Source organism: Passer domesticus, chromosome 21, assembly GCF_036417665.1.
Source record: "Passer domesticus isolate bPasDom1 chromosome 21, bPasDom1.hap1, whole genome shotgun sequence".
Classification (NCBI taxonomy): Eukaryota; Metazoa; Chordata; class Aves; order Passeriformes; family Passeridae; genus Passer; species Passer domesticus.
Window position 1 is genome coordinate 3797319 of NC_087494.1, and position 14720 is coordinate 3812038.

The 14720-nt window shown below is 49.5% G+C and overlaps 1 protein-coding gene across 2 annotated transcripts in view; it reads right to left on the reverse strand.

Annotated features, from left to right (window-relative positions):
• The window catches only part of MLLT1 (MLLT1 super elongation complex subunit), a 31594-nt gene extending 21677 nt beyond the window's left edge, over positions 1 to 9917 (reverse strand). Inside the window, exons 1-3 of one of the 2 annotated variants that reach the window (XM_064396207.1) lie at positions 9764 to 9917; positions 5941 to 6121; positions 3014 to 3096 (exon numbers count right to left, since the gene is read on the reverse strand). In XM_064396207.1, coding sequence (XP_064252277.1) covers positions 3014 to 3096; positions 5941 to 6121; positions 9764 to 9775 — 276 coding nt within the window. In that variant the 5' untranslated portion in view covers positions 9776 to 9917. The remainder of the gene's footprint in view (positions 1 to 3013; positions 3097 to 5940; positions 6122 to 9763) is intronic. The other variant, XM_064396208.1, reaches the window with a different exon arrangement.
• Positions 9918 to 14720: the final 4803 nt, after the last annotated feature.

Sequence of the window (14720 nt, forward strand, 5' to 3'; positions counted from 1 at the left end):
CTGAGGACACACAACAACAGAAATGTGTCAGATTGTGAGGAACATATGGCCTCAAAACCCACCCAGCTCCCCTGGCCAGTCACCTCCAAAGAGCCTTTTCACCCCAATCCCAGAACCAATCCATACCACCTACCTGAAGAGAATTACTCAAGGATGAGTCCTAAATGCAGTAATCAATTCACAATATCTGCTGCACTCACACCAGCTGATCCCCACCAGTGTCAACAGGTTTACACAGATCAGAGGGAGAACAAGGTCTTGAAGTAAAGAATAATTTATTTGGTGTTTTAACACCATCTTCTTTAATTCAGGAGAACACAGACTGTATCCTAAACCTTTGCCATTCCTCCTCCTCCCCTTTCCCTTTTTAATTTTTACTATAACCAAGTCTTGCATTCCTGTCCTTGCAGAAGTATTTACCACTTACATTTCCTTCAACTCCACTTCCTGAAAATGATCTGAGCTCTTAAAATTCCCAGATGGCATCATCACAGGGCAGAGGTGGATAGAGGAGCCAACTGAATATCCTGAGTGGGAAAGGATCCTCAGGGATGCTCAGGGCAGCCCCCGTCCCTGCACAGCCACCCCAACAGCCCCACCCTGAGCAGCCCTGAGAGCTCCTGCAGCTCTGGCAGCCTTGGGGCCAGGACCATTCCCTGGGCAGTGTCAGCACCTTGCCCTGAGCTCCATGCCAAGCCCTGGCACAGCTCCAGCCCTTCCTGGCCTCCTGGCCCTGCTCAGCCCCTCAGCAGCAGCTTCTGAGCTCCCTGCAATCCTGAGTTAGTTCATGGCTAAATCTGAAAACACATCTTTGTTCCAATGATGTGCTGGAAGATGGAACCTTTTCCACCTTTTCCCTCAATTACCCCTTGGCCCAATTAAATAATGAGAGGTGCTGCCTGGAACTCCTTAATTAGCAATTTGTTAATCAGCCTAAAAATGGAAAAGAACTTCTCCAGAAAACATGCAGCTAAAAAACAGGACAAAAATGAGTGTTTTGAAGATCTGTACATTTGAAAACAAGTCTGCAACTCAACCTGTTCTCCTATTTATTTGTCATGTTTCTGAAGACCAAAATGTCAGAAACAAAGAGCTTTCTCCTAAATTAACAGCTCCTTCCATTGTTTCCAGGGAGAACAGAGCCCACCTATTTCCCTTATTTATAAAAGGCACCTCTCTTCTCAGAGCTGGGGAACAACTCTGCAGTCACGTGCGTGGAGAAACAATGAGGAGTGATGACCCCAGTGGGTGTGAAAGCAAGTTCTAGGCAGAAAAGCTGCCAGCTCCATACTCCATGAGGAACACAAGAATATGAGGGACAGAGGGAAAAGAAAACACAGGAATGCAGATGGCAGTCACAGAAAATGTGAGCACCTCTGAGAAGACACAGAAATGAGGGAGATCTGAGGATTTGTGAAAGAAACCATTGGAGAGCTGCAGGGAAAAGGGAAGAGTGGGGAATGGCTGGGTGAAGAAAGGGAGAGAAAATAAAAGGAAAGGGTAGAACTAAAACACAGTTCACCCCTCCCAGGCATTAGAGATTCCACTTTTAAGGAATAACCCTGGAGAAGTTCACATTTTTTGGTCAGGAGTGTAAAGGATCTTGAACCTGACTTAAGCCAACATTTAGTGCAGATTTTACTGCTTCCCATCTAAAACCTCAGAAAAGCCACCAGAAGTAGAACTACTTGCAAGCTTTTGAGGTGTTTTTGTTGCACTCAAGTCCTAGTTTCCAGTGCTTGCCAAAAAAGCTGCTTTTATTAACAACATTCACCCCCAGCCCCTGCCTGCCATTCTTCTTCCCAGCCTTTTGGTTTACCTTACCCACCCAAAAAACAACTTGTGGGCAAAACATTCCCAGGTTTAGGAGGGCACTCAGTCTTCTGTGGCTCAGTCCCATTATCTCCTTATTCCTCCAACCCATGAAGTGGGGTCAGAGCAATGTGGTAGGCCAAGAGCCCAGCCCAAAATGGTGATTATTCACAGTGACACTGCCAGGAGAGCACCCTGGGCTGGAGTGGGGACAGAAGGGAAGAGCAGACAGATGTTTGTGGGAGGGACAGGGAAAGGAGGATGGGAAGCTAAACAGAATGAGGCTTTCACATGTGGTCAGCTGTCAACACACCTGGGGTAAGGGCTGGTGCTCAGAGAACTGAGGGGGTGGGAGAGCACAGATTACAGGGATGTGGCTCAACATTTTTGGTTTAGTTTATCTCAGTTCCCTCTTAGGGATCATAAGCAAAACATTAGTTTTTATTTTATGATTTAAGCAGTAATCAAACCCAGAAACATCCATTATTCATGTTCAACAAAACAATTAACTGAAACTGAGGTAATATGAACACAAGTGCCCAATTCCCTGTTTTCATAACCTACAGCATGTGACCTCTGTGGTAGACTTAAAGCAAGCAATAAATCCAAATTTTAACTTTCATATACTTGCTGGCAACGCATCTTAAGACTTAAAATATTTAGTGTTTTCATTCTGGAAGAGCACTGAGTAAGAACAAGGATATCTTTAAGACAGCTCTAAACACTTGTGCTACACATGCAAATGTTTGTCTTGGGCCTCTGCAGATTTCATACCTATACAGTTAAATTTAATAAGTTTGCAAATTCAAAAGCAGATTTTTTAATATTTTGAGAATCGACGCAGTGGTTACAAATATTTATAGCATCAGTGTTTTATGTTTATTTACTTCCATATGTACATAAAATATTTTAAATTGCTTTAATATCCCCCATGCTAAAGAAGCTACAAGTGGCACAATCTCTGCTCAGAATCTCCAGGACCATCCACTGTCCTGGTATCACCTTTCTATCCAATTCCATTTCTGCCAAAAGCTTTCTTTTGAAGTCTGGCAGGAGCTTCCAACTCCCAGTTAAATTCTATTTATTAGACTAATAAAAAACACACACATAAAACAGTCACATAATTTAGAGTCTTTCTGTCAGGCAGTTTCAGGCTCTGGCACAGCTCAAAACAATTAGAAGACCAGAAATCAGATTCTACCTTGTTTTTGAAGTGCACTTCAATGGGCATAATGAAGCCAGCGTAGCCAGACTCCTCCACCTTGTAGGGGGGCTCCTTGCACACTGAAAGAGAACAAATAAATGTGAGCTTGGAATTCAGCACAACTTTATCTGAGGCAAAAAGGAGCTGCAAGAGGAGAGCTGGGCCTCCGACGACTCAGGGCACAGTTAAAGCACTGACCTTTGTGTAAAAACCCACACAGAATAAGATGATGGCCACAGGCTTAGCTAAGAACATGAAATCTGTTCTTGGCTCCTCCCATGGACGGAAACATAAAACACTGCAGGCCTGAGCCTCAGTGAGATCCTTCCCCTCCTGTGCACCGAGATACAATTACATTTCTGGGCAGGCCCACAACAATGCAAACTGCCAGTTCCAAGTGCCTGGCAAGGAAAGGCCAAGATCCAAAAGGTGGAACAGCACAGAAAGGTAAACTTTACTTTGATGCCCTATTTCTGAATCAAAACACTACCACACACAAGCAGGTGATGATTTTTTCCTTGAAACACTCCCCTGCACTCCTCCATGCTCACAGTTGGGTAACGGCTGCTGCTTCCCCCACAGGTGAACAAACCTGAAGGGCAGGTGAGCACTGCTATTTATTTCACACACAAGGAAACACGAGGAGGAAGGTGAACCAGTTTGCTGTTAAGGTCAGAGCTGCTTAGTGCAGAAACAGCAATTAGAAAAGTTAATTGCTTCTCAGAAATTAATCTGCATGTCCCTGCCTCAGTTCCCCCTGTCCCGCTATCTGGTGTGGGTTCATGCTCCTGAATCCTTCCTATTATCCATTCCAGAATATCCAATTTGAAGGATTCCAGGATCATTTCTTTGGCCATGATGCAGGAGCACACAGCAGCTGCCAGGAGAAACATGAGACCCACACAGATATTCTCCCTCTCAGGAACCGGATGCACTTGCATATAATTTATGCACTACAATATATGTAAATAAAGTCAATTAGGTAATTAGAGGAATTCAGTGCAAATCTTTTGAGTTTCTCTTAAGAATTCCAAGTAATTAATATGATTAGGAAAGAGTACATCAAACCTAAAAGCACACAAATTATTTTCCTTTAATGTAGCTGTATTATCCCCTCCCAGCTCTAAGCACTTCTACCATCATTAAGGTGCTGGAAAGCAGCACTCCAAACGCAACTGAGAAAAAAGGGCATCACTAAAAATAACAAAAACATCTAGACTTGCTTTAACTTGAATTTCATATACGAACCCTGTCATTTAGAGGGAAAAATCCCAAACCAAAGAGCAGTGCCAATATGGCAGCAGGAATCTTAAGCCTGTCTGCCAAGCAGCCTTTGTTCCTCTGCCACTCTATTCTGACAAATTCCAAGGGCTCCAAGAGCAATCTGCCAGCAGCACGAGCCCACCTTCAGCAGCAGGATCTGCTCCAAGAGGGCACCATCTGAAGAAACCCTTCCAAAAGCTCAGGACCAGGAGAGGCATTTGCCACAGTACTGAGGTACAACCCAGACACGCCTCGGTCAAAGGCACGCTGGCATTAGCAGCGAGCTCAAGGAAGCATGGAAAACCCAGGGACTGGGAGAAAATACCCCTGGAGAGGCAGATGATACAGCACTGCCTGAGCAAAGGCCATGGTATTATACTGCCAGAGGGCAGGGCTGGATGGGATATTGGGCAGGAATTGTTCCCTGGCAGGGTGGGCAGGGCCTGGCTTGGGGTGCCCAGAGCAGCTGTGGCTGCCCCTGGATCCCTGGCAGTGCCCAAGGCCAGGCTGGACAGGGCTGGGAGCAGCCTGGGACAGTGGGAGGTGTCCCTGCCATGGCAGGGGTGCCACTGGATGGGCTTTAAGTGGCTCCAATCCAAACCACTCTGGGATTCTATGTACTATCCCAAGAGAGTTATTTGTAACAAATTAATTACACTAGAGGACAAGAACTGTAACCCACAGATTGTATTTTTATTCTATAAATTACCTTTCAGCTCAGTCCTGCACCTGCTTGTCATACATCAGTTTTAACAGATCAGTTTGAAGGAGATTTTGTCAACACACAGACCAGAGTCACACCCTTGTGAATGCTGAGCACTTCTCAGCTCCTTCCCTCTGTGGACTCCCACAAATACCCAATGTCACAGGCTGTCCTAAGGCATCCTGAGTGTCCTGCTCCTGAAGCAGTATTGCCAAAAATGCACATTACAACAATTCTCAGGGGCAGCTTGTATTTCTTAAAGCACTAAGGCTGCAGCTCCAGTTACACAATCCTCCACAGAGTAACTGCACTGCCCCTGAGAAGGGCAATTCCTGCTCCTCAGCCTCAGGAGCTCCTGCTGGCCCATGCCAAGAATAAGGTTCATTTTGCTAAAGAGACAAAAAACAAAGTCAGAAAATAACACTCCAACCCAACCACAATGACTGCACTGGGCTTCCAGGGGGAATGTACAGCAAAGACACCATCACCCTGTGGCAGCATTGATTTCTGCTGGGTTAAGGCTACCTAAACTGGCATCTGAGACTAGAAATTGCAAGAATCTGCAAAACTCTCCATACCCAGTACACATCTGAGCCCAGTATTAGAGCATCTCTCATGTGCTTCCAGCTTTTGCTGGTGAATTCTAACAAATCAAACCCATCTTTCCCATTGTGTAACATGAATTATCTTCTGCTGTCACTTGTGTCTTGAGAACCTGCACATACTAATGCTTAAATAAGAGGAGAAAGCAGCTCACCTCCTGCCCTTTCAGCAGAAGCAAGGTCCCATCCTCCCTGACCTTCCTCAAACACAGTGGGGAAAGGTTAAAGCTGGAGCGCACGCAATGGATATTTCTCTCCTTTTTAAGGAGATATTTCACAGAGAAGCGACAGTTCAACGCAACCTCGACTTGCAAAATGCTCTTTCACAGAGACAAGCCGTGCCCAGCCCCTCTGACCTCGCTTGGGTTTCGGGAAGCTCTCGTGCAGCCGGAAGACGACGCGCTCCACGAAGTGCTGGATGTCGCACTGCTCGGGGCCCCGCACGAACACCATCCAGTCATGGGTGAAGCCCTCCGTGGTCGGCTTCTTGCGCAGCTGGGCCCGGTGCCCCAGCTCCAGCTTCACCTGCACCGTGCACTGCGTGGGGACAGAGGCGGGAGCGTCAGCAGAGAGAACACAAAACCGTGCTGAGGACACGGCATCCGCCGGGGAACACAGCAGCCCCCGTGTGGGGATCGGCCTCACGCTGCAAACCGCGGTCATGGACGGCAAAGCTGCCACAAAAAAAGCTCCCAGCACCATTTCATACCTGTTCTCTTCCTAATGTTCACATTGCAGAGAAAGCAGCTTTAAAAGAGGGATCCGGTTCTCTGCCTCACTTATCAGTTAAATTGTCAGCAAAGTCCTAATTGAGGAATCTTTATTTCTAGAAAGTGTCAGAGACAGAACTTGATGTTCACAGCTTACAGAATTCACAGCACTGACAGAAAACTCATCCTGAAACAGGAAAAATCAGATCATGAATTGGTGGTTTATGATATTCTCTAGAATATATCACTCACCAGAAGAAAATTATGTTTCCTGTATGGTTCTAAATATATTTTATTATCTCACTTTCAAAGACCAAGTTTACATATCTGCCTGTACAATGTCCAACACTAAACTGACCTAATTCTGATTTGCACTTCTGAATCTTACTCTGGCCTCTGAGTAACAGAAAAGGTGTATTCCATGTCAGGCTCAAAGCAGAAAAATCCCATTAAGTGCCTTAAAAACCAAATGAAATTAATGGTGAAAATCCACATAGTATTGCAGACTTCACAGCCAGGAGAAAGGAAATGAATTAAACAGATGTAAAAGAGAAAAGGCAAATGGGAATCAGACACAAGATAAATCAAGGAAATCTTAGAGCCATATTTGTAGACAGAGAAAAACACTCAAGGTACCCAACTTTTGTGCAGATTTGTTACACAAACCAGAGCAGCAGCAGTGATTCCAAACTGAACCCACCAAAATCCAGCTTCAGCACCAGGAGGCTCATAGAAAAAGGGGCTGGTTTTAGTCCCTACCCCATTCTTCACTTCAGGCTTGAAAATAAGTGTCTTGCTCTTCCTAGCAAGTCCCAATTACCATTGGGAGAGGCAGCATTATTTGTCATTACCTATATTACATGTTGACCTGGAGCCAAACCAAGGGCACGTTAGACAATGAGCAGGGAAAGAGAAAGCTTCCTGAGCTCCAGACAAATGTTCTGGGAAAGTATCATCCTTATTTTCTCCCTGACACACTGCAGCAAGGAGTGTGTTCACAATTAATGCTCAAAAACCACTTTGCATCTCCAACCCAAGGTTTTTTTCCAGAACATGGTGAATACTTGCTGAAAAAGCACAAGTGACTCCATCTCAGCCTTCTTGTCTTTGTCAAAAGCCCTCACAGGAGGTCTGCAGAGCACCAGGCATCAAAGCCTGACCTCCCAAATTGCAGTCCAGTTCCAATTTCAACCATAAGCCTTAACACACTCTTTCAGGCAGCTTAAATCTCTACAGCAAAATACCTCCAGCCACCCAACACATCAATCCCAAGGCTCGGGGACAAACTCATCTCATTAATTCCTTCACCATTATTGCTACAGCATTTCTTTGGGATGCCTTCCTCTGCAAGTTCTCTAGGCAGGCCATTTTTTCCTGTTCTTAAGGCTTATCTACAGCAGCTCCACCTCGCTCCTGAGCTAAGAACCAAGGCTCAGGGCCGGCTGCTCTTTCATGTCGCATTAAGGGCTGAGAAGAAAGGCAAGGTGTGCTTCTCCCCGAGCACAGCAATCCCTCCAACGCTGCAAAAGCATTATGGAGCCAGCCTGCCGAAATCCTCAGCTCACATTGGAGTGTGCCTGCAGGCCTGCTTTATCTGGGATGCTTCCCACAGTGTTCACATCCCCTGAGCCAGCCTGTGCCGCAGCCTCACGTTATCGATTCCGTAATTACCCTTTAAATCCTGCTACTGTTGCCAGTTACTACCCCTCTCCTGAGAAGTGCAAATGACTGTCAGGCTACAAAATCTGCCTTTCCGAGTTGAAACGGCTGAGAAATTGGAGCTGAGAACCAGATGGGGCTGTGTGGAAGAGACCGAAATTAAACATAAAAGAGAACTGTTTAACTGAGAGTGAAAGTTGTACTTGCTGCACTCCTCACACCCTGCTCCAATTAACAATCGCTGTGAATTAAGCCAGAAGTTGAAACACATTTGAAAATAAGATCTCCCAACACAACCAGCATCCAAAGTTGCTCCGCTGAAAATGGAGGGTTTTTTCCTTTTTTTCCAAGCGTGTCTCTCAACAAAGGGAAATCAGGATCCTATTCAAACAATTTGTAATAATACAAAGGAGCCTGCTTTCAACTTCTCAATAAACATTCTGAAGGCTGCTCTGGTTTTTGTTTGATGTGCTAATTGCCTGAAAGCCATCAGCAGCTCCCATTGCCGCTGCTGCGGTGATTACCCGGGATAGCGGGGCTGGTTCCGAGCCTCAGCCCGGGAGGTACCTGTTACCCGCACACAAAAGGCTCCCCATGTCCATCACCTCAGGTAAACTTCCCGCACGCATCCCGGGACCCCCCTGGCCTGCAGGGTGGCATTAACCCTTCCCGGTGGCATTAACCCTTCCCGGCGCGGCTCGGGGGGGGTCGCCCCGCCGGCACGTCCCTCCCCGGCAATAATCCCAGGCAGGAATTTGCGGGAAATGCTGCCCACACCCCCCGCCGCGGGCCAGGCTGCAGCGGCCGCCCACGGAGGGGAGAGGGCTGAAACCCCCCCAGAAGGGGGTGTGTGGGGGGGTGTCCCCCCTCAATGGGATTAGGGAGGGGGTGTGACCCCTAAATGCGGGGTGGGGAGAAGTCCCCACGAAATGAAGGGTGTGATGTGCTCCCCCCAAATGGGATTGGGGAGATGATGTACCCACCAAAAATGGGGGGTGTGGAGGAGGTGTGCCCCCCAAAATGGGGGTTGGGGAGGAGGTGTGCCCCCCAAAATGGGGGTTGGGGAGGAGGTGTGCCCCCCTCCAAATGGGGGGTGTGGAGGAGGTGTGCCCCCCAAAATGGGAGGTGGGGAGGAGATGTGCCTATGCAAAAGGTGTGGAAAGGAAGAGGTGTGCCCCCCCAAATGGGGTTAAGGAGATGTGTCCCCCAAAAGAGGAGTGGGGAGAAGGCGTGCAGCCTTCCCCAAAGTGGGGATGGGAAGGAGGTGTGACCCCTCCCAAACTGGATTGAGGAGATATGCCTCCCTCAAAAGGTGTGAAAAGGAGACGTGCCCCCTAAATGGGGCTTGGAGGGAGGAGCTGTGCCCCCACAAAGGGGTGTGAGGAGGACGTGTGCCGCCCAAACGGGATTGGAGAGGAGATGTACCCCCGCCACAGGGTGTGGGTAGGAGGAGGTGTGCCCCCCAAATGGGACTGACGAGGAGATGTGCCCCCCAAAAGCCACTGGGGAGGAGGTGTGCCCCCCCACAGACAACGCGAAGGAGGTGTCCCCCTTAAAGGGTGTGGGGAGGACATGTACCCCCCCAATATGAGGGGTTGGGAGGAGGTGTGCCCCCCAAAGAGGGTGTGAGGAGCAGATATGCCCCCCCAAAGGGGGGCGATGCCGCCCAGCCCCCCCTTCCCGAGCACAGGGGCGCCCCCCCCATTCAGGGTCCCTTCCCGGGGGTCCCTCCCTTACGTGCCCCCCATTCTGAGGGGGGGGGCGGCACCGCCCCACCCCTCCGGCAGCGCGGCGCGGCCGCTCCCCTCACCTGATTGTCCATGGCTGGGCACAGCAGCGCCGCGGGCCCCGCTCGCTCGCTCCCGCCGCCGCGGCGGTTTCGCTGCCCGGTCGGCGGGGCGCGGGGCGGGGAGAGAATCTCTTCCCCCGCTCAGTCCACGAGCGAAGCCGCTCCGTCCGTCCCCCCCCACCCCCCTCCCCACCGCCTCGGCCGCCGCCTGCTCGGTCGCGGCCCCTCACGGCCCCGCCGCCCGCCTCATTGTGTGTCACTCACAGGCAGCGCCAGCCCCGCGCCCGCCCCGCGGAACCGGAAACCGCCTCAGCGCCACAGCGGCCCCCGCGCGCCGCCAATGCCCGCGCGCCGCACGCCGCGGGGCGCGGCCCCGCCCTCCTCGCCGTGATGGACGGGGGCACCCACCAATGAGCGGCGGGCGGGCTGCGGAGGGGGCGGGCCCGTGGGCGGGGCCGCGCTGTGGGTCAGGCGGGGGGCGGGAGCGGGGTCCGGCCGCCCCCCCCAGCCCCGTGAGGGGCGATGTGGCGGCCGCTCCGCTCCGGCCGCCGTCCCGCTGCTGTCCCCGCTGCTGTCCCCGCTGCTGTCCCCCGCGGTGTTCCTCTTAGTGCGCAGCCAACACAGGCGCCAGGCGCGCGGGCCTCGCCGTGCGCTCCCGGCCGCGCCATCCCGCCCCTTCTCCTCCCATCCCGCCCTCGGTCCACGTTTCCCCGACGGTGTGTTAATTCCCGACACAAATGAGGTGGGGACAAGGGGGGGAGCGAGGGAAGCCGCAGGTTTCGCGGCGGGATGGCCGGGCAGGGCTCGCCTTGTTCTCCGCAGGCTCGCTCCTTCCTGCGCCTTTTTTCTGTCTCTCCCTCACGCTCCCCCGTCTCATTTTCCCCCTCGTTGTCTTTCATTTTCCCTCAGTGCTCCCCTTTTCCTTCTGCCTATCTCTCGTTTCCATTCAGTTTATCTCATTTGCTCTCGTTCTCCGCCGTTTTCCCTCACTCCTTTATTCTCCCTTGTCCTCCCTCATTTTTCCTTTCCTCTCTTTCATTTCAGTTGCCCACACTCTCATTTTCTTTCTATTTATTTCCTTTTCCTCTCAGTCTCCCTCATTTCTCCCATCAATCTCCCACATTTTCTTTCAGTTTCCATTTTACTCTTGGTGTTCCTCCTTTTTCTTTCTGTTTTGCTCCTTTCCCTCTTACACTCTTTTTCACTTGGTCTCCCTCATTTTCTTTCAGTTTCTCTCATCCCCCGCTCATTATCTCTCCTTTTCTCCTCAGTTTCCCTCATGTCCCCCTCAGTTTCTATTTACCCTACAGTATCCCATGTTTTCTCTCATTTTCTCACTCAATCTCATTTTCTTTCAGCTTCTCTCCTTTTCCTCCACTCTCTCATTTTCCCTCAGTTTTTCTCATTTCCCCCCTCATTTTCTTTCCTTCCCCCCACACAATCTCCCACATTTCCTCTTAAATTTCCATTTTCCCCTTGTCTCACATATTTTTCCCCCAAGTCTCCCTCGTTTCCCTCAATTTATCTCCTTTTCCCTTTGATCTTCCTCATTTTCTCCCCTCAGTCTCCCATATTTTCCCCCTCAGTCTTTCTCATTTCTCCCCTCAATCTCACACATTTCCTCTCAGTTTCCATTTTCCTCTCAGTCTCCCTCATTCCCCTCATTTTTTCCCCTCAGTCCCCTTAATTTTGCCCCTCAGTTTCCACTTTGCCCCTCATTTTCCCCTCAGTTTCTCTTCTTTTTCCCCTCACTCTCCCTCATTCTCCCCTCAGTTTCTCTCCTTTTCCCCCTCACTCTCCCTCATTCTCCCCTCAGTTTCTCTCCTTTTCCCCCTCACTCTCCCTCATTTTCCCCACAGTTTCTCTCTTTTTTCCCCTCATTTTTCCCCTCAGCCTCCCACATTTCCTCTCAGTTCCCATTTCCCCTTCACTTCCCTCATTTCTCCCCTTTGTCCCTCATTCCCCTGCAGTTACCTTCCCCTTCCCGCCTTCCTTCCCCCTCTCCTCCTCTTTCTCCCTCCCGGGCAGAGTTTTATCCTTTTTTTTTTTCTTTTTAGACTTTTAAGTGACAAGTTACAGCTCTCAATTTTACCAGCCCTAAAAGAACTCAGCAAAATCTTTACAAGTGCAATTGGTGACTGTTTCCGAGCACACTCGCTCAGGATTTTTCTCCGTGCAGCTTTCTTGTTTGAAATAGTTTGTTGATCTCTGCGAGGCAGCAGAAAAACCCCCGTGTTAGCCAATAACTCTGTGTGTCGCTGCCCGATCGCCACAGGCGAGGATTAATCGGTTCCCAAATCGTTCTAAAGAGCCACTTTACCTCATCAACCTGATAGAGGATATTAGCGGAGCAAAATGCTTCATCGCTTCAGTTAACAACAACAACAACAAAAAAGAGCCTGATTTGGGTTCCTTTAAGTGCTCCGGTTTTAATTTTCCATGTTTCTGTCTGATGCAGTCCCAAGAGACATCTCCTTGGACAGTCCCTTTTCTTCTCCACTGAGAAAGGGCCTCTTTCTCTGGGAGTTCTCATTGATATCTTTAATTGTGGACATTATTCCCGTGCACGTGACTCTCGGGTCTAAATCTTTTTATTTTCTACCTCCCCATCTTGGCTATTCACTCACAGCCCCATCACAGTCCTGGTGGTTACGTGCTCCCAGGGCTGAATATTTCCTGGGAATGTCTTCGTCTTCCCCAAGTTTGCTCTTGCTCTGCTGAATTTCCACCTTGTGCAAGAGATGTTGTTCAGACACACTAGACCCTCAGAGTTTTCTTGAAAAATTCCCTGTTTCTTCCTCTGAGACATAGTTAGAATTTGATTTTTGTTTTTATTTCTCTCAATGGCAATTTCCCCATGCTTTTATTTTTGCCCAGCCTGGTTAATTGTTGTTTTTGTGCTCTCCCAGTGCAGGACACAGCTTCCATCCCACTTCTGCTTTGGACACAGGTCACTCCTCCAGCTTTCAGGGGCAGGATTAGAGCAAGAATTTGGACGCTTCCAAGATGGGAAACCCAGAGCCAGGTGCCTCAGCTTCCACATGCACTCTGGCAGTCCAATAACTGGGCATTAAATCACATTAAATCAAAAATTAAATTTTTCCTGAACAATTTGGGGTGTCCCATTTGGGGTGAGCACCACCTGGTGCTCCAAGCACTCTCTGCTGGGACAAGCAGTTTGGAGCTGGACTTTGCTGATCCCTGTGGATCCCTTCCAACTCAGGATATTTGATGAAGTGGCGTGAACGGATTAATTTAAAATGTGCTGGGGTGGCTCTTTACATTCAACTGTGAAAACACTCAAGGAGAGAAATTCCTAGAACCAGCATTTGCTCTGCTAGCAGTTCCCAGCCTGAACTGTTTCCAGCACAACCACTGATCAAACCTACCCCGATTTTCTTTTCAAGCTCGCCTCAAAAAGAAAAAAAAAAATCACAGCCAAGGGTAGAAAATTTGCCAGGCTCTTGGGGAGTTTTGGGTGCTGGGGATGCCGGAGCCAGCAGCCATCCAGGCTTCTCCAAACTCCTAATTTTGCAGGGAGATCTCAAGCTAACGAGCTGTCAGCCGAGTGCCTTCGCACCCGAGGCAGCCGTGGGCTGAGCTCCTGGTTCTTTATACCTATTCCAGCAACTTCTGGGCTTTGCAATAAGCGTCTGCAAATCCAATTAGCGTCTTTCTTTGTGGCACTGGATGCTGGCAGAGATCCGCTGTGCTGCTGCCATCTACAGTAGGGCCAGTGCCAATGGATAAGAAACAGCCCTTATTTGCATATTCAAATATGCAAATGAGACACGACAGCTCTCCTTCATTTTTGTTTGGTCGGTTTTTTTTTATTTTATTTTTCTTTCCAGAGTCTTGCCTCAAAGATCCTTGTCTAAGACTGAAAGGTGTGTGTTTAATCTGGCTTGGCCCATGGTAGGGGGACCATGCCAAGGGCTGGTTCTGTCCCGTGAGAGTTTGGGATGATGGAAAATAAAGTGGAAAAAAGACTTTGCACTGCGCTTATCCCTGCCTTGGCCAGGGATGGGAAAGATTTCGGGGGTGTTTTCCCAGGTTCCAGCCCTGGGAAAGGACAACACGTTCTTTCTGCTGCTTGTGCACACTCGGATGCTTGAACGTGGCTGTTCCTGCAGAGTGTGAGCAGAGGAGGCAGCTGGGGCGTTGAGATCAGGTGAGCCCTGGTTCTGCAGTGGGTAAAGCCCATGCTCAGGTGTCCCCCCAGCCACCAGAGTGGCAGAGCCCACCCCAGCTCTTGGGATGATCTGAGCAGCAGGCAACTGCAGGCAAAACTGCCCCTTGAGGCACCTCTTCCCTCTCCTGGCTCCCTTTCTCTGCAGGGACACAGCACTGACCCTCTCACACACAGCCCCCACCCTCCCCAGCAGCCCCTCCAGCTCATCCTCATGCAGCCCAAAGTGCCTGAATTGCTCGTTTTTCCAAAAGTTCTTTCCTGTAGGTTTAGCATCCCTCACTGCGAGGTGGGCTGTACATCAACTGTGCATTGACTGCAAGTCCCTGTCATGGTTTCGTATGTCTGTGCTTGTGGCTTGCCCTTCCTGTCTCTGGAGAAACAAGTTTGTTTCACTGTTTTTCATCATTCATTATTATTTTCTCATTACTAATTTAGTTGCAGTCTTCCCTGCTTCCACTCTTGCACTGAAGACCACGACTTCTGTGGTCAGACTGGGCTCTGAGTGGCTTGGACACCAGCCAGGGAACAAGCAAGGCTGATTCCAGCACGGAAAGAATCAGGCAGTGCAGGAAAATTATCATCTTGTAATAGCTCTAAAGGATTTAAAGATTAGGACACAAACCTTTTGAGCAGGGTTTCTCTGAGAAAATTCACTCTTCCAGTTTTTGCCCATGTGCAACATGCTGGAGGAAAGATCCTCAGGTTCTGGATGTCAGTGACTTCACTGCCTTATCTGACCGCTGCAAAATGATTACAGTGGCCTTCACCCACTTCTGCAAAGCACAC